This window comes from Dama dama, chromosome 18 (assembly GCF_033118175.1).
Source record: "Dama dama isolate Ldn47 chromosome 18, ASM3311817v1, whole genome shotgun sequence".
NCBI lineage: Eukaryota > Metazoa > Chordata > Mammalia > Artiodactyla > Cervidae > Dama > Dama dama.
Window position 1 is genome coordinate 82,360,116 of NC_083698.1, and position 25,746 is coordinate 82,385,861.

Here is a 25,746-nt window from a genome sequence, read left to right on the forward strand (position 1 = left end):
AGAAAGTATTGGTCCTTCTAGATAGAAAGTTTTAAATTATATACTATACTTAGGAAGCACTCTCTAATAAAGTTTTTTTTCTTAGTATGCAAAATATAATGTCATAAAAATTCCAGTAAGCAACAAATAAACAGAAGTTTACAAAAGCGAACATTTTTTTCTGATGTTATATTTTAAATGAAATTGTATGTTTATCAACAAGTTATGTAAAAGCAAATATACTCATGGGGAAAAGATTAGCAAAAATATTCACTATAGTAGTAGCCGTGTTGGGGTGATTTTATTATATGTGATATTTTTCTCTGTTTTCCATATTTTGCTAATATAATTGTGTGAATATGGTAATTTAAATCCTGTGAAGGTAGGAATTTTTCTGGATCAGTGCTTGACAAATAATAAGCACTCAATAAGAATTTGTTGAATGAATAATTTTATATGTTATAAAAGGCCTGGCGTGCTACGGTTCATGGGGTCGCAAAGAGTCGGACACGACTGAGAGACTGAACTGAACTGATAATGTATTATTAATTAAATATGTAATAATATATTGTCCTAAATGTTAGACATTTTAATTACCAGTTTTAGTGGATGTTACAAAGAAGTAAAGCATGTAATCTTCGCTTCATTTTTCTTAGTGGATTGTGGTCAAGCACTTGATCTTTAGAGCCACACTTTCTAGGTTCAATTCTGGCCATTTAAAGCACAGTGTGGAACCTTGAGCAAATTCCTTAACCTTGCTGTGACCAATTTCCTTATCTTGTAAAATAGGGATTGTAATGGTATCATCTTCCATTGTGTGGGATCAAATATTTAATACATGTAAAGTAACGTAATGCCTGTCATGTTGTAAGTGATAAATGAATGTTGACCATTATTGTTGTTGTTTGTTGCTATTGTTATTATTCATGAAAATGTATATCTCGAACTATCTGGTGTCTGCTGAAAAAAAAAAATACACGCAGCCTAGAAATTAATTATGTTTTACTCAGAAGTCCTTACACTGGTCAGCATGTTGGATTCAGTTCCAAATGCCAAAAGTGATTTCTGCCTAATGAAACAGACTATTTAAATCTGACTGAGAGACATTGAAATCATGCATTAAACTCTCAAGAGAATCATTAATCCCCAGATGACTCCTAAAATACAGATAGTAGATGGTATCTGCTACGGATCTCAAATAGAGTTTAAGATTCTGAGACTTGCCAGCGAGGGTTCAAGCACGAGATGGCTAAAACCCCTTCAAAAGGAAAAGGTCTCCCGCCTTCCTTGCCACAGTCTAGGACAGAAATTCTGAAGCTTGATGAAGCCTGGGGTGATGCTTGGAAACATAAGGAGATGGGACAAAAGCAGCAGCAGCTTGATAAGGAACAGAAACAGGAACATGAGAAGGTTGGAGAAAAGACCTTTCCTTTCCAATCTTCTGTTCCTTCTCCCTTTAAGTGTCCCCTCACCACCGTGTGAGGCGTTCGGGGAGCAGGGTTTTGGACACCAAACAACAAGACGTAGGATAGCAAACAGAGTAGGTGACCGACCTGTCTCTGGCTTTAAGTGTTGTATGGCAGTTAAGGTCTTGGATTTACTTTACACTTGTGGCAATAGGATACATTAAGTATATTATGCAGTTACAAGTTCAGCTTTCAAAATTGTAGCTTATTTTTTTAATTTATCAAATAAATTATGTTCTTAATATACCTTAATAGAAGAAAATTTAAATTTGTAATTTTGATTTTCAGAAACTTAGATGTCAATTTGTTGTTTTTTTTTTTTTTTCAAGTGGAAATTAATCTCACTAATGACTACCGTCTCAGTGGAGGGGTTTCAGAAACAGTGTTCAAAGCAAGCAAGATAGCTTTTCACTGGGGAAAATGCAATATGTCATCTGATGGATCAGAACATAGTTTAGAAGGGCAAAAATTTCCACTAGAGGTAAGTAAGTAGTCCCACTAGTTACTATTTCATTTTCTAAGTCACTGGGATTTCATTTAACATATAATTTGATTATTTTGTAATGTAACTTTGTAATTTATACACTTATATTTTGTTTACTTGGTTAATATCTGCATTTCTCTCTGATCTGAGCTGTATAAGATCTACAGTTGATTTTCCACTTTCTAGTAATGCTGAGTGTCACATTATATTATAGATGATTAGTAAATATTGATGAGTGAATGAATGAATGAATGAAATTCTTCCCATAGCCCATTAGGGAAAAAAGGGGGAAACTTCATCAACATCCTAGAAAATCAAGAAACTTCAAATTAAAGTGAGAAAATGTTTCAAATTTAAAATCTGCAAATAAATATAATGCATAGTAATATACAATGAAATATGTGAACTTTCACACAGGTCTGGAGAAGGTATAAATTGGTAAGACTTTCTGGGAGTGCTTGAATGAACAAATGCTTGAAAGAACAAGCATTTCACTTGTTCTTATCAATAACTTTAGATGTTTTATTCTCAATACTTACATTTCAATTTATAGCAATTTAGTCTAAAGAATAATTAAGGACATACTCAAAAATTTGGAGGCAAAGACTTACGTACAATAATAAAAGTTGAAACAAAAGGAAATGATTACATTACAATGGATTATTATAGAGCTTGTAAAAATCCTGTTTTAGAATGATTTATTTAACAGAAAAGGTTCATCATAAGCTGTGAATGCTTTTAAAAAGCAGAAGGTAAAATAGTATACACAGTGTTATTATTCTAAATTTTGTAAAGCATGAAACTAATTAATGGCAGAGAGAGAGTAGAGTCTGAGTCAAACTGACAAGGCTTGAATATTGACTTCACATTTAGTTAGTAGTTATATGACATGACATTGTATGAATTATTTAATTTCCCTAAGCTTCTGTTTCTCATCTGTGAAATTGATGTCTAATAGTAGTAACACTTCTCTATAAAGTTATTAGGAGGATTAAATAAAAGGTTGAATTATTGCTATTGTAAAAATAATTGAAGGAAACCAAGAAAACATTAATTGTAATTTTCTCTGGGTGATGGCATTGTTACCTTTTCTTCTTTAAAATTCCCATATTTTCTAGAGCACCAGTGTTAAAGTTGTATTTTTACTTTTATAATTCAAAGCAGTTATTGACAATAAATTCAAATATGTGGCTTATAATTTCTTAAATATCCTTAAAGAAAAGTATATTTATCAAATTTTGTCTGTCAGAAATATGAAAATCAACTCATTAAACAGGTAACATTCTCAATTCTAAGAGTTTAGCTCTCTCACAGTACTCCTTAGAATAAAGGTGAAAATCAAGAAAACCCTAAAAATAACACAAACCATGATTTAGTAAAATAAATTGCACAGAATCTGTGTACTCAACCTCATGTATTTTTCTTATTTAGAAGCCCCTCAAATCATCTCTCAGAGATGTCATTTGTTTGTTGTTTCTTTTTATTTAATTTTTAAACATTAATGGGTTTTATTTTATTTATTTACTTATTTGTTTTTTTATTTTTTATTTTTTTGCCAAACCCATGTGCTTTGCAGAATCTTGGTTCTTCAGCTGGGCATCAAACTGAAGCCCACAGCAGTGAAAGCCCTGAATCCTAATCACTGAACCATCAGGGAACTCCCTGTTGTTTATTTTTTTTAAAACAATCACCATATAATTGTGCAAGCAGGAGCAACTATACTCCAAGAAAAAATAAAAAATAATAAATTGTATCTCCAGATTTTGGTTTCTTGAGTTGCGCTAAATTAAGTGATGGAAGTTTGTTGAATAGCTGGGTCATTCTCAAATAAAATAATTTACTGAAATATTAAAAAATAATTGTGCAAGCGGAGAAACTAGAGGGTATCCTTGATTTGCTGTTTTTTTCTGGCCTTTCACATCCCATAATCACCTCCTCAGTTCTGCCCCTAAATGATGTGTGAGGTCAGAAAAAGCTTCCAGTCATCTTAGTCTCTTACTTGGATGTGTAAGTCCCTGAAGCTAGCTTCTCTCCAGTCTTAATCCCTTGCACTGGCCCCCCCTACCCCTTAGCCCTGCCCCCCCCCCCCCCCCCCCCGCCCCATCAAGGACTTTCTATTGCCCTCCAGCCCAGACTGCTGGGACTACCTCACATGCCTTCTTGCTGTGACCCCTGCCCGCTTCTCCAGTCTCATATCTCTCTTCTCTTCTCACATGTGCTCAGCTGAAATCCTAACACACTTTCAGTTTCCCACACTTCTCATACTTTCTTGCCTGTAGGCTTTTCCTAGCTGGACCCTCTGACTTGAACACACATTTTTCTCTTCTGCCTTCTCATTTGCCATCTTTAAAATCATCCATGCTTCAGGGTGGCTGAAAGGTTTTGGTGACCACCCAAGACAGGAGTCACTGCTTTCTTCTGCTGCACACCCACTATTTCTCTGATCACAGCCCTCACTTTACATTGATCATCTCTGAGGGTTCTGTTCTTCCCTTAGTTACATCTCTAAACTAGCTGAGTTATCTAATTTCCAAGTCCAGGACACGAGGAACATCAACCTATCGGAGAGTGAGGGCTATCATAGATGTATGGACTTCAAGTAGAAATTGACAAGGTGGCTCAGATAGTAAAGACTCTGCCTGCAGTGTGGGAGACCTGGGTTCGATCCTTGGGTCAGGAAGATCCCTAGAGAAGGACATGGCTACCCACTCCAGTATTCTTGCCTGGGGAATTTCACAGAGGAGCCTGGTGAACCCGTGGGAGCCCATGGGATCACAGGGTCAGACATGACTGAGAGACTAACACAGACACATTACCTCACAGCAGGAGGAGAGACTTGAGATGAGGAATTTAGGTATTTTTTAGGTAGAAGCAGAGATTCCTTGAGGGTTTCACTCTTAGGAGAGCTCAAGACAGTAATATCCAAAACTGGTAACTCAGACCATCAAGTAAGTCACGTCCATTCAAGGAAGATTGAAACCATATTTGAAAGAATTCCATCAAAATAGTTAAAATAGCATCTGATTATTTATTATATTTGGAAATTCCAAATTTTATAGTCCAGGGAGTAGGACTTTGTACTTTCACTGCCAAGGATGAAGGTTCAGTCCCTGGTCGGAGAACTAAGATCCTGCAAACCGCTCAAAGTACAGCCAAAAAAATTAGAGTAAAATAAATTTATTACATTTGAAAATTGCTCAATCTCAAAGTGGTAATTTCAGGTCTAGATTTGTCTAACTTTGTATTTTGTTCTTTGTTGAAGGGTAATTGATAGTAAATGTAGCTTTGTATACATGTAATTAATAAAATATTTTGAAAATTTGCAGAATATAGAATTATATCATTTATAAAATGTCTCAAATTGAATTTATTGAACTGACAAATTATTTAATTGTTTTATTGTCTTTTTGCTGAAGTTTTTGTGAAGTCTTTGTATGTAATAAAGCCATCAATGTTATGTTTATAGATGCAGATCTACTGCTTTGATGCAGACCGATTTTCAAGTTTTGAAGAAGCAATTAAAGGAAAAGGGAAGTTAAGAGCTTTATCCATTTTATTTGAGGTAATCATATGTATATATATATATATATATGTGTATATATATATGTGTGTATATATATTCACATAGGGATTTAGCACTAATTTTTCAATCATGGGGAATATCAAAGCACATTTTTTTAACAAATAGAAGGGCTCACAAGTGGAATGATAACTGGTCATCATTTCAAAGAGAACAACCCCTTACCTGGTATGTTTAAAAGGGGACTCTTACTCAGACTTAGAGAACGAACTTATGGTTGCCAGTGGAGGGGTTGGGGGGAGGGGATAGTTATGGATTTCGAAATGAACATGTACGTTCTGCTGTGTTTAAAATGGATAACCAACAAGGACCTGCCGTGATGCACATGGAACTCTGTTCTATGATATGTGGCAGCCTGGTGGGAGGGAAGCTTGGGGGAGAATGGATACATGTATGTGTATGGCTGAGTCCCTTCACAGTTCACCTGAAGCTGTCACAACATTGTTAATGGGCTATACACCAATACAAAATAAAAAGGGTTTTGTTTTGTTTTTTTAATTGAAAAAAAAAAAGAGGGGCTCTTGTATTCCTTAGGAATGTCACTTCCAACCTCTATACTTGTACACTAGGAGACTTGCCTATTTGCAAAGCATCAGTGTGATACAGCAGCAACTGTGAATAGTGACATTTTTAAATGTTCTTTTCTTAATCAAAAATTGAAGTTATCAGGTGTTTTATTCATTCTTACTTTGCTGTGGAAAAAAAGTGTGCCTTTAGAGGACATTGCTTTGGAATACTTAAACTGGAATTCACTAATCTATACATGAATACCCTAGTCAAGTATTTTATACCATTTTTAGAATGTCATTCTTTCACAGGTTGGACTAGAAGAAAATTTGGACTACAAAGCAATTATAGATGGAGTGGAGAGGGTTAGTCGTTTTGGTAAGCTATCTGCAGAAATCTCTTTCTTCCAGATTTACTTTGGATTCATATGAATTTGCAATGTTATTAAAATTGCTTGTACCAAAAAATAAGGGAAGATCTTCGTAGAGAGGAGAAATCTCTCACGTCTGAAGACCCCTTGACCATTTATACATTTCTCACTGAAGAACAATTTATCAGAAATTTTTGTCACAGAAAATCATAAAATGTTAATGTAAGTAGGAAGTTGAAGTTTTCTGATTTTATAATTGAAAATAATTTAATCACATTATGCATTTAAATGTATTTTTTTCCTCTATCTCTGCATGGTTCATCTATAAAAGACTCTAATGTGTAACGTGAAACTATTTTATAAAAATTGTATTCTAAAGTGAAAAGGGAATTGTTACTCAAGTTCAAATGTTTTCCCTGGTGGTTTCCTTGGTAAGTCCTTTGCTTTACCAATTTAAGATTTTTTGGAAGGCGAATGCTTATACAGAACAAGACACACTGTGCTTTTATATTGTTCTGCTTCCTATCTCATAGATCTTGTAATTTGTCACAGCACATGCTTTTGACAACGTTGGCAGGAAACAGAAAACACGTTATTTTATTTTTATTAAGCACCCACAAACAGGGTATTAATGTTGTCCTGAGTTATCAATAAAAAGAGGATTATTCCTCTCGGGAAAGCTGCAAACTTTGAAATCAGAAACACAACTCACAACTGATCTTTTTCTTGAAAGCCTAGGATTCGTTCATCTTTGTCAATTTTATGTGAGAACCTGAATTAACCAATCTTTTCAGAAGTCTGGAATATATGAACTCCTACAGTGCAGTTTTCATTATTTTTTTAAAGGTATAGCCAAACGCAGCATCAAGCTGTTAGTTATCTCCTTGCATCTACCCAGATTGTAAAATTTAACACTGAATACCATAAGCCGGCTTCCCTTATAGCTCAGTCGGTGAAGAATCTGCCTGCAATGCAGGAGACTCGGGTTCTGTTCCTGGGTTGGGAAGGTCCCCTGGAGAAGGAAATGGCAACCCACTCCAGTATTCTTGCCTGGAGGATCCCATGGACAGAGGAGCCTGGAGGGCTATAGTCTATGGGGTCGGAAGAGTCGGACACGACTGAGCGACTAAACCACCACCACACCATAAGCCACACTTAATTTTTCTGTCATTTAGTCAGAAAGTGGAGCTTATGCAGACTGCAAGAAGGCAACTAGTTTGAAATCCTACACTTAAAATGATGTAAAATGTGAACATGAGTATTCCCAAGCCTTGCATCAGGCTGTGGAGACCACAGAAGTGATGCTAACACTAGTTGTTAGTCCTGATTTGTGTAACTGTGACACTTGGACCACTTAATTGAGGCCTCTTCAGTGTTTCTGGGGGACTGTCGGAGGGTATAGTACAAGCTTAGGAAATCAGTTTGCTCATGTTCTTGGACTAAACTTTCCCTTTTAATATCTACTGTCTGTAAGCCATTAAGGGGGATACTTCATCAGAACCTATCACATAATACCCTCCGTGGGAATATGGGTTTCCTAAAAGCATCCTGCCTCTGTCCTGGCTGTTAATTCAGGAGCAGAACAAATGGTCCCCTGGGCTGGCTGGGAACACATACTTGTCTGCCCTCTGTTCCCTTCTCTATCTTCTGTCTCTACCAGTGCCCCAATTTCTTCCATCCTTTTTTTTTTTTAACCAAAAAATAAAATCCTCCACGCCTATCAACTCATCTTCTTAATATTTCCATATACTTAGCAAGGACACCTAAGCCCATACAACTGGTAAGTGGTAAAGCCAGAATTTAGAACCTGTCTGTCCAAAAAGATTGTTCCAGTATACTGTAGAGATTTATATTAGTTCTATATTTCCAAACACATATAAAACACCTGTCAATTTGATTGAAATAGTTGTGAAATGTGATTCGTCCAAACTAAGTAAATTAAGTCCTCCCAGAGTTAAATGTTTCCATTTTGAGAGTTCTTGGATTAAATTTAGTCCTATTTCAGAGTCTAGAAAGTCCCCCAGTGCCCAGTAAGCAGAAGGCTTCCCAATATTGGCTGCCAGCCACCGCTGCTGGGAATTTGAAGGCAATGCTGGTCTTTAGACAGTGACTCAGAAACTGCAGCTAAACTCCCAAATCCTGCCACATGTTCTTCATATAATGTGAGTTCCACAAAAACCAACATTTTCCAAACATCCTTCTGAGTATAAAATCTGTCTTATCACACTGTGAGCTGGTGGCTTAGTTCTTGTATTTTTCTCTAAGAGACAAGCCCATCTTTTCCCTACTCTATGTTTAGGCATTGCTCTCACATGGAGTGGTGAGAAATAGTGTATATAGCAATACAAAGATAACCATATAAAGATAATGCATTAATCTTCCCCAAACAGAGCCCACGCACACGCACACAAAGATTGTTAATTGGAATCTTTCAAGTTGCAAGGAAGAGACACACCTAGGTAACATAGTCAGTGATTCTCAAACGGGAATTCTCATCTCATCTGACTTGTGTACAGAAGTCATCTGATTAATCAAATGATTAGGAAAGCATTCCTAATCACAAAGGCAGCCCAGGAATTTGTATACTGACAAATCCTCACCGCCAGTGTTGATGCAGCCCCATCCTAAGTCTTATTATCCTAGGCGATGAATTGGTTTTAAGTATTTAATGTCTCTTTCCTTGCCTTGGACCTAGAAATGGTCTTGTCTTTATCTCACTCTCACTCTCCTCATCTTTCCCCCTCCTGCCATCAGCCTCCCACAGAAGGAAGATCTGATTGGTTTGTTTATCGCTGATTAAGAAAGAAGAGGATGACAGAGTGAATGATCACAAATAGAGAAACACTGGCTCATGTGTGATTCTTGTTTAGCAATAGTGAGGTTATTCAGATGAAGTGCATGTTTTTGCAAGTCACAAGAAACCACCTTAGTCCAGTTTTCTTGTAAGGTGATTGTACAATTAAAAAATACTATTGTGATTGCAAAGTCTGGCAATATTGGAAAGAAACTTAGGACATGCAGGTACATAATAAAAAACATAAGGTAGAAAATACTCAACATATTCATAACAGAGACTAGATGAGTGGTGTGAGGTTCAGAGTCAGGAAGAATGGATTCTGTATAGAGACGAGGAAAGGAGGAATCACCTTTTTTTTCTGATTCTTTCGCTTCTTCCTAACTTTTTCCCCCTTTTATTTCTTTCCCAATTTCACAAAAATTATCTACTTCACCATCCCTATTCAAATCTGATTTTCCTTTTCTGGCCTCTGGGTCTCCTGTTGTCAGTTTCATTTCCCACCTAAATTAGCAGGGAGTCAATTTCTGGCCCCTTACTTAATTAGTATTCTCCACCTCCACATTTCCACAGAACATTTATAAAAGAAGTTTTTCCTTTATCAAAGAAAGAATTGTAGTCCATTGATGATTAAAAAGGAGGTTATTTAATCACAGATTTTCTAGCTATCAAAAACATAAATTTGAAAATGTTTAAATATTCATATGTTTGAAATAGTTTCCTTAGTTTCTGAGAGCTTGAATCTGAGTCTGAATTCTGAATAATCTTGTCTTGACATTGGAGGAGAGGAAGACATACCTTTAGAAGTTACTAATTAATCCTTTAAACCTAATGTAACCTGAATTTTCTAGTGGATTAGATTTAGGTTGTACATACGCAGCACTATCAATTTAATCAACAGGTTTTTACTTCTAAGATTTAGTCTTAACTTCAGAGTGGAAGAAGTTATCTTCAATTTTATTAACACTACCCCTCTTCCTGGAAAAGCTTCGGTATTACAGGAAGATTAATATTCAATAATTTAACTTTTGTGTGTGCTATTGTGCTTAGTCGTGTCCAGCTCTTTGCAACCTCACGGACTGTAGCCCACCAGACTTCTCTGTCCCTGGAATTTTCCAGGCAAGAATACTAGAGCGGGTTGTCATTTTCCTACTCCAGAGGATCTTCCCGACCCAGGGATCAAACCCAGGTCTCTTGCACCTCCTGCATTGGCAGGCAGATTCTTTACCACTGAGTTACCTGGAAGGCCCAGTGGAAATATTTTTTTCCCATGAGGATGTGTCCAGTCTTCATATTGTATAGAACTGTAACATACTGTTAAGGTCATCTGATCCAATTATTTCATTTAAAATGAGGAATGTGGGATTCACAAAGACTGAAATCTTGCAAAGTCGTCACTCAACTTGAGGCTTTCCTACTCTTTGTCTTGCCTTTTTACTCTCTAAATGGTGACTGTTGACAAAGACTTTGAGTATCAGGTAGATCATTCTTCCTTCTGTGAATAACACTTTTTGCAAGCTATTTCATAAATCTCAACCAATCCTATGATTATGAAGATAATTTTCTATGTTTTATTCCAAAAGCTTTATTGTTCTGTCCACATTTAGATCCAGACTCTACTTAGAATTGATTTGTGATTATGGTGTGAAGGAGGGAATAAAGATTCATGGTTTGCATAAGTATGTCTGATTGATACAGCATGGTTTATTGAGAAGGCCATGCATTTCAACTGCATAATAATTTTTCCTATTATAAGTCAAATAATCACATATGTGTGGGTCTGGACTCTTTATTCTCTTCCATTGTTCTATTAGTCCATCTTTGCCTTTTTTCTTTCTTTTTCTTACTTTATTGTAAGTAAAAAAAAAAAAAAGTCCTGGTCCTCCAGTTCAGTGTAAGAAATGGTGCTAGAAGATGTCCTTGTCTCATTCTTTATCACTAGGGGAAAACCTTTCAGTAAGTCACCCTAAAATATGATGTTCATTCTAGATAATTTTCATCAGAATGTGGTTTTGTTTTCCACAAGTTGGTATTCAATCTTATTGAATGATTTCCTGGTATCTATTCAGATGGCTGTATGATTTCTGAATCTTTCATATGTAAAAATGATCTTTCCAGCATCTTGCCCATGTAAAGATAGAGCAGCTAACACTATGTTGTGATATGTGCAGGAAAAATTTAGAATATGTCAGTTTTATCTCCATTTTAGATATGTATCTTAAAATGTTCTTAAAATGTCAGTTCTGATTAAATAGATACCAAGATGTATGTCTCAGTTTCATAGAGGCTTTGAACAGCTGAGTTCCAGTGTTAGGGTTTCAGCTGAGATGTATGTGATTGCTTTGTAGGGAAACAGGCTGCGCTGGATCCATTCACATTGCTAAACCTTCTGCCAAACTCAACGGACAAGTATTACACTTACAACGGCTCCCTGACATCGCCTCCCTGCACAGACACCGTTGACTGGATTATTTTTAAAGATACAGTTAGCATTTCTGAAAGCCAGGTAATCTTGGGAGTTCAAACAAATGGAGTAATTGAAGCAATTTAAAAAGAATTGTTTTCTACAGAATACCTGTTTTAAAGCATTTGCTGATATGTCTTTGAAGCAAGTATGTTAAATTATAAGTTAAATTATCTTCTTTCCAGTTGGCTGTTTTCTGTGAAGTTCTTACAATGCAACAGTCTGGTTATGTCATGTTGATGGACTACTTACAAAATAATTTTCGAGAACAACAGTACAAGTTCTCCAGGCAGGTGTTTTCCTCATATACTGGAAAGGAAGAGATTCATGAAGCAGGTGTGTATTGAAATATAATTTTTCTGTAAGTCCTATTAAATTCAGTGTTGTAGGAGGTAATTGTGGTATCTTAGACAATATACGAGACTTTGATTTTTGGAAATATTGTGATTATAGCGTTGTAGCTTTAGGTAAGCTATTTAACTTCTGTGAATCTCAGTTGCCATATTTATAAAATGACAATTAAAAGTATCTGTCCTTGGGACTTCCCTGGTGGTCCAGTGGTTAAGATTCTTCCTTGCACCATGCCAGGGAGCAGCTACACCCAGGCACAACTAGAGAGTCCATGCCACAAGGAAAGGCCCCACGTGATGGGACGAAGAGCCAGCGTACCATAGTAAGACCCGACACAGCCAAATAAATAATAAAATTGTGAATTATGTGCACACACTATAAAGAAAATCTGTTCCTCCTTCCGTGAATAACACCATTTTGCAAGTAAGAAGCATTGAGATTCAGGAAGGAAAGTTTTTTCCTAAAACATACAGTAGTAGTGGCAAAGCCACCTACACTTTATGGCATTTGCCTGTGTTAACAGTTGTAAGAGGGGAAAGAATAAGGGTGAAGTGTTCAGAGCTTGGGAAGATTGCTTCTTCTTGGGATGACTTGGGACTCTCCATGGGAGAAGCACATTTGACCTGAGTCTTGACGTGTGCTGGAGTTTTAAAGAAGTACTCATCTGTGTGTTGGCAGCTCCCAGAGAGGCTAGTGCCTAGTAAGGACAGAAACCCAAGGCACTGAATTATTAATGAATAAAAAGTGAGTCCTTTCCCCAGTTTCTTTCTTTGAAAGAGAAGAAGTTTGTCCTTGTCAAGCCCAGGCGATGGAGAGGAGGCAGAGGGAAAGCCTGTGGAGTGCCCTCTGGGTCTTTTGAAGCTGACACAGGAGTCAGAAGCCTTTGAAAGTGTCCAGAGGACACAGTCATTCCATCTACTGACTTGTTCTTTTCAGTTCACTGTGAGGGTGCGCTGGTTCATGAAAGAAAGCGTTGAACTGGCCTCTGCTTAGAGGACTGAAAACCTTTCCAAGAACATGGTCTTCTTTGATCCCAGCCCCGTAATGAATTTTTGACTGTGTACAATATTAATTCAATAATTGTCTGCTTTTGAAGATCAGGCATTAAAACAGCATGTTTCTGATGTTTCAAAGTAGTATTTGTGAGAATTGTTTATCCTTTAACAACAACAAAAACAAAGTACAACAGTGATGAATTGCTGTGTTTACTGTGACATTGTTTCAAATTAAATTGCTCCAAAGTGAGGAAATTTAATTATATTTCTACCAACAATACTGAATACTAAAACTTCCTGTCTGGTAAATAATACACAATTGATTAAAAAAAATAGATCTAACCATCTCCTTTTCTAAAATACAAATGACCAGATAACAAAATATATACAATGTTTTGGCCACGTATTAGTGATAATATATTAGTTGTACTAGATATTAGTTATATTGTATTGAAACTCTTCAGTGGCTCCCGGGCTTTCCAGGTGGCTCAGTGGTACAGAATCTGCCTGCCCCAGTGCAAGAGAATCAAAAGACATGGGTTTGATCCCTGGGTTGGAAAGATTCCCTGAAGGAGGAAATGCAACCCACTCCAGTATTCTTGCTTAAAAAATTCCATGGACAGAGTAGCCTGGAGAGCTACAGTCCATGCGGTCACAAAGAGTCGGACACGACTGAGTGATTGACCAACAGCACACAAAAGCGGCTCCCACTGGGTTTAGAATAAAATCCAAATTGTCATTGCGTGGTAGGTCCTGTCTAGTACTTACTGGCCTCAGTGCTTGCTCTTCCCCGGCCAACATCCTTCCTTTGTCCTGAACTCAGTGAGGTCCCTGAAGAGGCCAGACCACGCTCTCCCACGTTGCACCTAGACACGCTTTTTCCTTCCCATGGCGCGTTCTTCCCTGCAGTCTTCCTTTGTCGTCTCCTCCTCGTCCTCAAGACTCAAGTACATAAACAGTTGCCTCCACCAAGGAGCCATGTCTGACCCTCCACCCAGCCCTACCAAGCCTGGCTCTGGCCCAAGAAAGGACTGTGCGTTTATGGAAGTGCTGGGCCCATGGGGTACCAGAACATGATGCCCTTCTGGAGTGCACAGTTCGCCAGGAGCTCCTCCACTCCGTCATCCAGACTTCCTAGCAGGTGCCGTGGTATGATGTTGTCTGTTTACATGTCTGTCCCCACCACCACCCTCTGAGCTCTGAAGGAGGTAACTAAGTCTTTTATCACTTTGCCTCCATTGCTGGGCAAAAGTGAAGCTCTCATTCATAAGATATTCACAAAATGAAGGAATTGATTTGTGTATAAGAAAAGTATGGCAGGATATAGCTTGATGGGTGCTTCTTGCATCATTTAATGTGTAAACCCGTATGAATGGATATAATGTAGAATATTGGTTTTTCCTTTTATTTGAATGTTTAAAAAAATTTTTGGCCATGCCACATGGCATGTAGGGTCTTATTTCCCTGACCAGGGATCAAACCCGCATCTGCTTCCCAGGAAAGCTCAGAGTCTTAACCACTGGACCACCAGGAAAGTCCCCGTTTTCACAGTTAAGTGATTATGGCTAAAAGAATCATAACAAAAGCAGTAATGGCTAACATATATCACGTGAACCAGTGTGTTCAACCAGGCATTGGGCTTGTTTTCCTCATTTTATAGTTTGGGAAGCTGATATTAACTGGTTCACCCAAGTTCACAGAACTGTAAAAGGTTGGAGTCAGTATTTGTGCCCTGGTCTTCCTGATTCTGAAGACTTAGAAAGCTCTCTCCACTATGCTATTTATTTATAAGGGAGCATAATTTATCCTTGCATAGTTTTATAATAAAAACTGATGACTTTAATAACATAAAACGTAAAAAACTTAGTATTGGCTTTTTTCAAAAACTAGAACGATGGTTGAATTCTTGCATTTTCTATCATGAGTATTTGTGTTCAACAAGCACTTATTTTCCATGTGCATGTTCCTATGATTTTTTTTTTCCTTAATGATACAGTATTGCCCTTTTACTTTCTTGAACTGAATTTGAAAATAAGAATTAAGGGTTGCATTTATGTTCAGGATTTAATCTTTATTAAATTTAATCTGAGAGTATGTTTTTATTACATGAACATTGTAAAAAAGGAAAAAATAGATAAGCACACAGAAGAAAATAAAAATCCCCTATAATGTTATTACCCAGAGATAACTGCCATGAAAATATTGTGGAATATCTTTCTAGCCTTTCTCTTAAGTTAAAAATATATTATTATGTCTCACAAAAATGAGGCTGTATCATACTTCTCTGTTTTTTTATTTTGCATTACTAAATGATATATATCATTAATACCATTCTTAATTTTATGTATAGTACCGTCATAGCAACTTATTAAATTTGTCACCCAGCTTGGGACTTTCAGATTATTCTTATTTATTTTGCTATTTTAAATATCTAATATTCTCATTTTGACCAAGAGAGAAGGTAAACATGTCATGAAAATTGTTAGAATCCTACTCTTAGTAAATGCATGGTAGAAAAATATATTTTGCAAAATACATTGCAAGTAATTGCAAAAGCCATGTGAGGTCTGCATATCAATGTAAACTTCTTGGGGGGAGAGATCAAGCCTTATTTGTTATTTTGCATTCATAGGAAAACTCAATAAACATTTGTGAGTTTTTGTGAATGAGTATTTTACCAGAACTCAGTCCTCTATTTTTGCATTTTTAGATAGCATTGCTATTCATTAAAAGGCATGCATTTTTGGCATCATGGAATGGGCGCTGGCTCTTCTAAGAATCACAGAATTTAGTTGACTCATTTGATCTTGAAGGAATTTGTAAAAATTGTCTTTTAGTTAATGAGAAATATATGTCAGTCACCACACAAACATAACATGCGTGTAGAGGAGGTGATGTCCGCTTTGTCCCCTGCCTCCCAGGGGACAGTACCTCCCTGCTGCCCTCCCCTCCCGCTGGCAAGACTCTCCTCCTAGAAGCCGGGGCCTCAGGAAGTATAGTGGGAAGGAGCTGGGGCGTTAAAGCCCAGTCAACTTTTGGTTTCAAAGCCCAGTGCAAATACTTAAGAGTTACATAAATATTGTCAAGTTATTTAGTTTTTTTAAGCCTCATTCTCTTCACTGATAAAATCAGTTTAAAACGCCCACATGGGGACTTCCCTGGCCGTCCTGTGATTAAGACTTCATGCTTCCACTGCAGGGGGCAGGAGTGCAGTAGCTGGTCAAGGAGCTAAAGTCCCGCAGGCCACAAGACATGGCCAAAATACATAAATATTTTTAATTTTTTATTTATTTATTTATTTATTTTATTTTTAATTTTTTAAAATGGCCACCTTGTAGGGTTGTTGTGGGGTTTAAATAAGTTAAAGTTTGCAAGGCAGTCCAGTCCCTGGAACATAATATACTCCAGATCCGTAGCTTCTATTAATACAGTGTGTGTGTGTGTATACTCTTATATACTGCAGATCCATAGCTTCTATTAATACAGTGTGTGTTTGTGTATGTTCTCTTGTGTGTGTGTGTGTGTGTGTGTGTGAAGCTGTATATTTGTATATAGAGACAGAGGGTAAGCTATCACAAGTAAAGGGTGCTCTCCAAGTTTTTCATGTTTAAGGCTTTTATTTGTTAAGTAGAATTATAAATGCACTTTAAATCTCATTTGCTAGCATTGTAATATACTTAATGCAAACTTTAAAAGAACTATAAAATATGAAATGATTTTCAAGGAAGGGTAGCATGAAAAGTGTGTCTTCATAGCTTAATGCTGTGTTTGAGCTATGAGAAATTTTCTGTAATTTCCTGAGAAAATGTCACAATGAATTATGCATCAGGAGACCCACCTTCTTGAGAAGGTCAGTAGTTGTAAATAGCATTCATTAAGGTCACATGTGCATTAATTTTGTGCTCTAACTATATGGAGAAAAGTACAGGAAGATTATTTACTTCTTGGAAGATTATATGTTGTGAATTGAATGGTTGACAAAGTTACTGTGTATTCCTAGAGAAGACTGACTGATTGAGGTACAATTTGAAAGTTTTTTTTTTTTGGTTACTTATCTAAAGGGAATGGCATGTAATCATTGAAAAGTACAAAGCAATAACAGATCATTTTTAGTTATTATTTTTAGCCTTTGTGGCAGTCTTTACATTAGTTTTGTTAACATCTCCTACTCCCTGAAGGGAGATCACAACCTTAATATTGATTGTCTCCTGAGTCTGTCACTCTTCAGATTCTTCGCACAGTAGTCATTAAATTACCTGTCTCGATAATTTTTAAAATGAGGCTCATAAACCACAAGCAAGAAGGTGGTGGATTTACTAGTGTGCATTCATGGAAGTACTTTGCATGGGCTGTGTTCACCTGTACCAAACCTCAAGACAATGGGAAATACTGGGTAAAAACCTAGTGACATTTTCTCTGCCACTCCCCAAGAATCATCACCCGATCTTTTCACCTCCCTCTTCATTTTTATTCACGATCCGTGGAGCTAAGACTTCACCTTCTCCCCCAGGGCATGTGTCCCTTTCCCAAGGTGGGCGCATAGAGCAGCAGAGGCAGAAGGGAACTTCCGTCTCCCCTGGACCATCTGCACCAGCTTTAGTGATGAGCTAATCACGAGACTTGTCACAGTGAGAGTTGTCATGTTCTCCTGCTTTGTGCTTTTCTTCACTTATTTCCTTTTCTTTTTGTACCTTTTTTTCTTGTTTCCTCGTGACACTCAGTGCCTTGCCTATTAATCTTATGGGACTTGCAAGGCATGGACATTCCTGTGTAGGAGGTGTTCGCTCTTCATATCCATTCATTTAAGTAATGAGACGGTGGAGGACTTTGTGAGCTATGTTTGTGAAGTTTTTACAGTTTCTAGTGGGTAAAAACCTATACTTTTGAAAAGCACAACCTAATTTGGCTAAATGACAAAATTTTTTTTTGCAGTTTATTTTGCATTCCTCTGTAAATGGAATCTAGGATTAGGAAACCAAAAGCACCCATTACATTTAATGGCTTACTAAATTTAAGGGTGAGAGGCTATCCTAGAAATGAGTTGCCTGAGGGCAAAGAGGGTACCTCCTTTATTTGTATGTCCAAGAGTGTCTGGAGCCAAGCAGATGAGAAGTGAATGTTAAAAACAAGTTTTTAATTAAGAACCTCTCATTCTTTATATGTGAGGATCCTTTGCAATTGTGTCCAACTCTTTGAGGCCCCATGGACTGTAGCCCGCCAAACTCCTCTGTCCATTGAGTTTTCCAGGCAAGAATACTGGAGTGGGTTGTCATGCCCTCCTCCAGGAGATGGTCTGGACCCCGGGATTGAACCCACATCTCTTTTTTTTTTCTTTTTTTTTTTTTATTATTATTATTATTTTTTTTTTTTCCCAGTGGGTTTTGTCATACATTGATATGAATCAGCCATGGATTTACATGTATTCCCAATCCCGATCCCCCCTCCCACCTCCCTCTCCACCCGATTCCTCTGGGTCTTCCCAGTGCACCAGGCCGGAGCACTTGTCTCGTGCATCCCACCTGGGCTGGTGATCTGTTTCACCATAGATAGTATACATGCTGTTCTTTTGAAATATCCCACCCTCACATTCTCCCACAAAGTTCAAAAGTCTGTTCTGTATTTCTGTGTCTCTTTTTCTGTTCTGCATATAGGGTTATCGTTATCACCTTTCTAAATTCCATATACATGTGTCAGTATGCTGTAATGTTCTTTATCTTTCTGGCTTACTTCACTCTGTATAAGGGGCTCCAGCTTCATCCATCTCATTAGGACTGGTTCAAATGAATTCTTTTTAATGGCTGAGTAATATTCCATGGTGTATATGTACCACAGCTTCCTTATCCATTCATCTGCTGATGGGCATCTAGGTTGCTTCCATGTCCTGGCTATTATAAACAGTGCTGCGATGAACATTGGGGTGCACGTGTCTCTTTCAGATCTGTGAACCCACATCTCTTGTGTCTCCTGTATTGGCAGGCAGATTCTTTACCGCTAGTGCCATCTGGGTTGCACTTGTACTAAAGTGCCTGTATTCTGTGCAACTTGACAAGGACCCCAGCTTTGTCACAGCCTGGCTCATAGCCTCCAGCTTGCAGGAACCAGATTCTGCTTGGTCACTGTTCCTTAAAGAATCAGTGACTATGATCCAGGTCACATGTAGCTCATAGAAAGGAATCAGGGCGTGTGATTCATTCCTAAGGAAGGAAATGGGACCTCAACATAGTTCTGGTAGGTAGGTTTATTTGCTAAGTTGTGTCTGACTCTTGTGACCCCATGGACTGTAGCCCACCAGACTTCTTTGTCCATGGGATTCTCCAGGCAAGAATATGGGAGTGGGTTGCCATTTCCTTCTCCACAACATAGTATTGAGCTCCCTATAATCAAGGAAATTATATTTTTGTTACTGTCTTATTATGTAGCTTGTAATTGGTGTCAGTATATGTTGATCTGGAAAGCCCTTCTTGATTTTTCAATCCAGATAATATGCTTTATAAACTGTATGTCCTTCTAATAAGATAAACTAATTTTAATATGAAGAACAAGGGAAGCTTGGAAAAATTAGTGAAAATTAATAACTTACTCTGTAGTCAGTTTTATGTCTGAAACATTACCCAGTTTTATGTCTGAACACCAAGTGATAAATTAGCAGGATTCTTATTTAGGAGATCCTGTCCTAACTTAGAAGAGTAACCCGTTGGCAAGGTCATAGACTATATATAGAAGTATTAGTCTTTCTCTTGAATACATTCTAAAGTATTTTTTTCCATACATTCTGTATTTCAGCATCTAAAAGGTAAGCTTCAGCTATAGCTTATAATGTGTTACTAAGCTATGATTATCAATAAACAAAAGGAGTGTTTAAAAATAAGCTTCTAATTACAATATACATTTGAACAATTAAATTACTAATAAGCTTTTACAGATATATAAAGAAGAAAGTAAACGAATTAAAACCTGGTGGCAAAGAATTGTGAATTTCTTTTTACAGTCCTATTTTATATTAATGCTGATTCTTAGAATTTGAAGTACCTGCTGATTTCTAATACTAAGGCGAGATGAACGCAGACACCTGATCAAAATTCCTTGCACTATTTAGGAAGCAGCCCTTTGTGTATTTTGAAGTCAGTAATTTTATATTTTTCTCAGATTTTTATGTTTTGTGTGCATGCATAAAACTTTCATGCATTTTAAGATAGTTTCATCTTTGAGGAAAGGATAGCTCACTTTAAATCATTCTCATTCTATGCAAAGTGGGGTTGACTTTTGAACAAAATCTACAAATGATATTGTCCAAAATCACTTTCAGCATTTTAAAATCAGACATGAAGTTCATCAGAAGCAAGAGTAAGGCCATTTTGTGTCTCTAATGATAAGTGACCGCCTCACTTTTGAGATGATGTGATGGTCTTGTGCCATCTGGTGGACACTTGTAGAAGTGTCACTAGGTAGAGTTAATGATGATGCAGTCTAGACCTAAATAGAAATACATTTTCTAATTCTGAATTCATGTTTTTTGATAATGAAAGAATTGTTCTCTTATTTCCAAACGAACACTGCACCCTATATCCTTGATAAACAAATAATATTATAATTTTAACAGTGAAAAGTTCTCTCTAACTCATATAAAATTGTTCCTATATTGATTTAAAGCATACATGTGTATATGTCTTTATATTGCTCTGAATCATTCGTATACCACGGCTAGCATGGCATACATATTCTAAATGTCTATTATTGAATACTGTATATAAAATGTTTCCATTTATAAGGTCAGTTGTTAGTTTTGGGTGCCCTCCTGTGTTCATGGGAAAAACTACAGCCCAGTAAAGACAAAAAGGCTTTTTGGTCACATTCTCGTGGTGCTGTTTGCTTGTTTCCATTGAGTCCTAGAAATAGTTTTGGTAGTGGTGATGATTGGTTGACTTCAATCGACTGATTGACTTCAGTCTCGTGTGGTGACTTGGTAACTTCAGGTATACCTTTAAGGCAAAGCCTGGATTCTGGGAGCATAATGATTACTATTTGACCTTGGAGACCTTTCTCTTCCTCTCTTCCCCAAATCTCTCCAGCCTGGAAGATATTATATTTAGTACTGTGCTTCATTAGCATGATATCATGAATTTTTTAATTTTTTTCTTCACAATTAGTTCAGATGATCACATTATGAATGTATTTCAGAAAGTATCAGAGTGCTCTTTCTGATGGGACTGCATTTTTGGCACGAGTCCCAGCACGGGCTTCAGTTCATTTTAAGAAGTCCCCAAACGAGTTTCAAAATATTTTTTCAGCTGAGACAGACATATCTTATAATTCTCTGAAATTAATTGCTTAATCTTTTTATGAGACCAAAGTGGGACTTTTTTGTCAGCAGTTCTAAAAATATTGAAATAATAGTTTCAGTTGTTCTCCTATGGTTTTCTGTGATAGGGAATTTTTAATTATTTCAAAGGTTTACAAACAAGACCATCTAAATTTAGTTTTGAAGTTCTCTTCATATGAGCTAAGCATATTTACCAGGTGCCAAATAAGAGTAATAAAAGCATAAACTTGAAGATATCCTTTGTTTATTTCTGAAAATAAATTTGTATTCTCCACACATTCAAGACAGTTTTCTATGCAATAGAGAAATTAAAAAAAAAAAAAAAAACAAACTCTGGTTCTTATGCTTATAATTTACTCGCAGAATAAAGATTGGCTTTCCAAGTGGCGCTAGTGGTAAAAAACCCGCCTGCCAATGCAGGAGTTGTAAGAGATGTGCGTTTAGTCCCTGGGTCGGGAAGATCTCCTGGAGGAGGGCGTGGCGACCCACTCCAGTATTCTTGCCTGGAGAATCCCATGGACAGAGGAGCCTAGCAGGCTGCAGTCATAGGGTCACAAGGAGATGGACACGACTGAAGCGACTTAGCACGCACACACAGAGGAGCAAAGACTTGTTCAGAAGAGAAAAATATAAGAGAACATACAATTAATGCAATAATTGTGGTAAGACAAGACAGACAATTGAAAATGACAGATATCAAGCCAGCAGAGGTCAGAGTGTGCATAATAGAGGATACTGCACTTGGTAAAGACATTCTTTGAAGGTCAGACTTGAACAGAGGTAGGAGGTGTTGATTGAAAAAAATGCACAAGCCTCAAAGTCGAGAGTTATGGATTATTTGGTGGATATTCTGAGGACTTCAACCCTGGGAGACAGGACTCTCAGATCACACTGAGGGGCTGCTCTAAAGAAGCAAGGGGGGAGTCAGGATAAGTAGGAGTTTTTGCATCAAAGACCACATAATAGGAACACCATTGGAGAAAAAAAAATATTCATTGTTAATTAGAGAAAATCAGAACTCTCAAGGAAGTTAGCACTTTTCTGTGTATGGGAAGGTTCAAGAGTCTGGTCTCAATGAAATCGCTCCTTGGATATAGACCACAGGCTACCTGGGACCGGTTTCTTGTCTTTTCTCATCCTGAGTTTCCTCAAGGTACACCATTAGGGAGGACCTAATGTGATGGCTTGATGGTTGTAACATCCTTTGTTTACTAGCAAGGCAGGCAATCTTTTTCCTTCACAGTGGGGAATGGAGAAGTATTTCAGATACAGGAAATGGCATGAACAAAAGAGCCGCAGTGGGAAAGTGTAACTTTTCACCCTCTATTAAAATACAACAAAAATGTTCATAGAATGTGTTTCACTTGTTAAGATTCTAGAGGGTGACAGTTGTGTCAATAACTGTACTTTTTTTTTCCTCTGAAGTTTGTAGTTCAGAACCAGAAAATGTTCAAGCTGACCCAGAGAATTATACTAGCCTTCTTGTTACATGGGAGAGACCTCGAGTAGTTTATGATACCATGATCGAGAAGTTTGCCATTCTGTACCAGCAGTTGGAGGGAGAAGACCAAACCAAGCATGAGTTTTTGACAGATGGCTATCAAGATTTGGTAACTATAAGATCAATTGTTTCATGTATTGATAGCATTGTAGTCATTGTAGTTTAATATCTAGGATAAGAACTTACAAATGCTTGTATATTGTTGCCTTTGATGACTTTAGGCTTTGTATGAAGCTCTGTAGTGGGGAGATAGGGACACGGAAACTATAATTATTCAAAATTTACAGTGATTAGTACTAGTGAAGTGAAAATGTAGTTGCTCAGTCATGTCTGACTTTTTGCGAATCCTTGGACTATAGCCTGCTAGACTCTGTCCATGGAATTCTCCAGGCAAGAATACTGGAATAGGTAGCCATTCCCTTCTCCAGGGGATCTTCTCAACCCAAAGATCAAATGTACGTCTACTGCATTGCAGGCGGATTCTTTACCATCCAAGCCACCAGGCAAGCCCTAGGTTCTTACTAATATTTTTAATTACATGGAGACTACAATTTTGCCGATAATAACTTACAGAAGACTTAAAACTGGATATCATCTAGTATAGACTTTGTTTACGAAGAAAAGGACTCAAAGAACAGTCAAATACTTTGTACTCTCACAGTTGGATGTGAGAGTTGGACCATAAAGAAGGCTGAGTGCCAAAGAATTAATGCTTCCGAATTGTGGTGCTGGAAAAAGCTCTTGAGAGCCTCTTGGACAGCAAGGAGATCAAACCAGTCAATCCTCAAGGAAACCAATCCTGAATATTCATTGGAAGGACTGATGCTGAAGCTGAAACTCCAATACTTTGGCCACCTAATGTGAAGAGCCAAATCATTGGAAAAGACCCTGATGCTGGGAAAGATTGAGGGCAGGAGGAGAAGGGGACAACAGAGGATGAGACGGTTGGATAGTATCACTGACTCAATGGACCTGAGTTTGAGCAAGCCCTAGGAGATAGTGAAGGATAGGGAAGCCTGGTGTGCTGCAGTCCATGGGGTCGCAGAGTCGGACACGACTTAGCGAGTGAACAACTTCCAGTTAGGGAAAGAATTGGGTCTAGAATTTCAGTGCTCTGATACAGTTGCCTATTGTTTCCTCATCATGCTGTATCAGCACAAGGGAAATAGAGTAGAAAATAGTGTAGAGGTCTTGAAAGTCCTTTTCTTTGATTCAGATTTCCAAGTAACAAATGTGAAGTCAATTGAGACAGAACTTTTGGGACACGAGGCAGGTAATCCTTAGGAAATGATGCATGTCTTCTTCCTCTCTACCCATGACAAGAATTAAAGAAAATGAAGTACAGATTCTGAGCATCTCAGTATTAACTTTTCCTTGGTAGTTGTGGTGTAATTGAGAAAGTCCCGTCTGGTGTGGCTTAGGGAAGCCCCCAGTGCAGGTCCAAGACACTGAACTCTGAATACAGACAGCAGGAGACCTCAAGCCTTAGGAACCTGCATCTAGACAAAAACTGGTGTGGAATATCATATAAACCAAATGAGGAGATTTGTAACAACTTTTTAACTCAGATGTCTAGAACAGAGACACTGTGAATTGAGAAATTTGTAAGTGGAATTTATGAGAATATACTATTTTTCATTTCATGATGTGAAGAAGGTAATAATTCTATTACTGTCTGGTTTACATATTGTTAAGGAAAAGAAAAAAAATTAGTTTTTCACATTTTGCTTCTTATAAATGCTACATGTTTGTCTAAAATAGTAATCTATGCTTTTGGCTACTCATTTATGAATTTCATGTTTGAATTAAAAAATGAAATTTTCTGATACTAAATCTGATTTTTACAGAGCAAAAATAAATAAATAAAAGCATAGTTTACCAGTGTCTTCCTAATTCACAAATATCACAAGCTCAGCCTAACAACATTGTGTAAAATTTTTTCTCAGGTTAATAAAATACAATTTTTTTTATTGACAAATGGGAAAATGTTTTCTAAGAAGAGATGTTTAGTATATTAGCATGCCTCTGAGAATGACAGATTTGTATAGTTATTGCCATCTTTCTTTTAGGGTGCTATTCTTAATAATTTACTACCCAATATGAGTTATGTTCTTCAAATAGTAGCCATATGCACTAATGGCTTATATGGAAAATACAGTGACCAGCTGATTGTGGACATGCCTTCCGATGACCCTGGTAAGTGCCCCCTGATATGCCTTATTAAATAAAGGAGGCTAGTTTAATTTCTGAATGCATTGGTGCTTTCTCTCTGACTTTATATTCTTTGTCAAAAAGGCAAAGTGATTTCTTTTTTAGTCTGGATTATCAGGTAATTTTGTAAAGCACAGAGCTCATTTTTCATTTTCATTCAGCAGATATGGTATAACACAATAAGTAAATTTATTATTATTTTTTTAGTAAATTTATTCTTAATATTGAAGTTTTCTATTTGTAAAATAAGAACTGCCAAACCTATTGTAATATCTGTACTGGTTGTCAAATGAAAATAGCTAAGAAAATATAAAGACTTTGATTTTCAATAATGAAGAGTTTGTTTCATTTATGTTTATTTCCTCCTTCTTTCAGCCCCCAAAGTATTTTGTAGTAAGTATGTACATGATTCAAGGATCATGGGAGGTACTTTGAAATACCTATACAAAGCATCTCAGAAGTTTATCTTAGATATTTTCATCTATCTTTTATAAACTGGTGGTGAGGGGGATCTTTCTTCTTAGGTTTGCTGGTTTTATTCCATAAAAGCAAGCAAAAAAGTTGTTTCTGATTGTATTTTATTTGCATGCATCTTCTTTAAGTATTACAGGAAAATCCTTGATCTCAAAGCATATGCAATAATTGAAGGAAGTGCTGCCTATCATAATTGGACAATTTACAAATGTACAAAACTAAAGTCTTTCTTTTGTTAGTAGAAGCAATT

At 37.0% G+C, this 25,746-nt stretch overlaps 1 protein-coding gene across 3 annotated transcripts in view; it reads left to right on the forward strand.

The window, feature by feature from the left end:
• Nucleotides 1-25,746, forward strand: part of PTPRZ1 (protein tyrosine phosphatase receptor type Z1) — a 192,537-nt gene that overhangs the window by 105,152 nt on the left and 61,639 nt on the right. For all 3 annotated transcript variants that reach the window (XM_061166387.1, XM_061166388.1, XM_061166389.1), the window contains exons 4-10: nt 1,775-1,926; nt 5,396-5,491; nt 6,328-6,394; nt 11,529-11,686; nt 11,830-11,980; nt 22,736-22,920; nt 24,881-25,007. In XM_061166387.1, the coding sequence (XP_061022370.1) occupies nt 1,775-1,926; nt 5,396-5,491; nt 6,328-6,394; nt 11,529-11,686; nt 11,830-11,980; nt 22,736-22,920; nt 24,881-25,007 (936 nt within the window). The remainder of the gene's footprint in view (nt 1-1,774; nt 1,927-5,395; nt 5,492-6,327; nt 6,395-11,528; nt 11,687-11,829; nt 11,981-22,735; nt 22,921-24,880; nt 25,008-25,746) is intronic.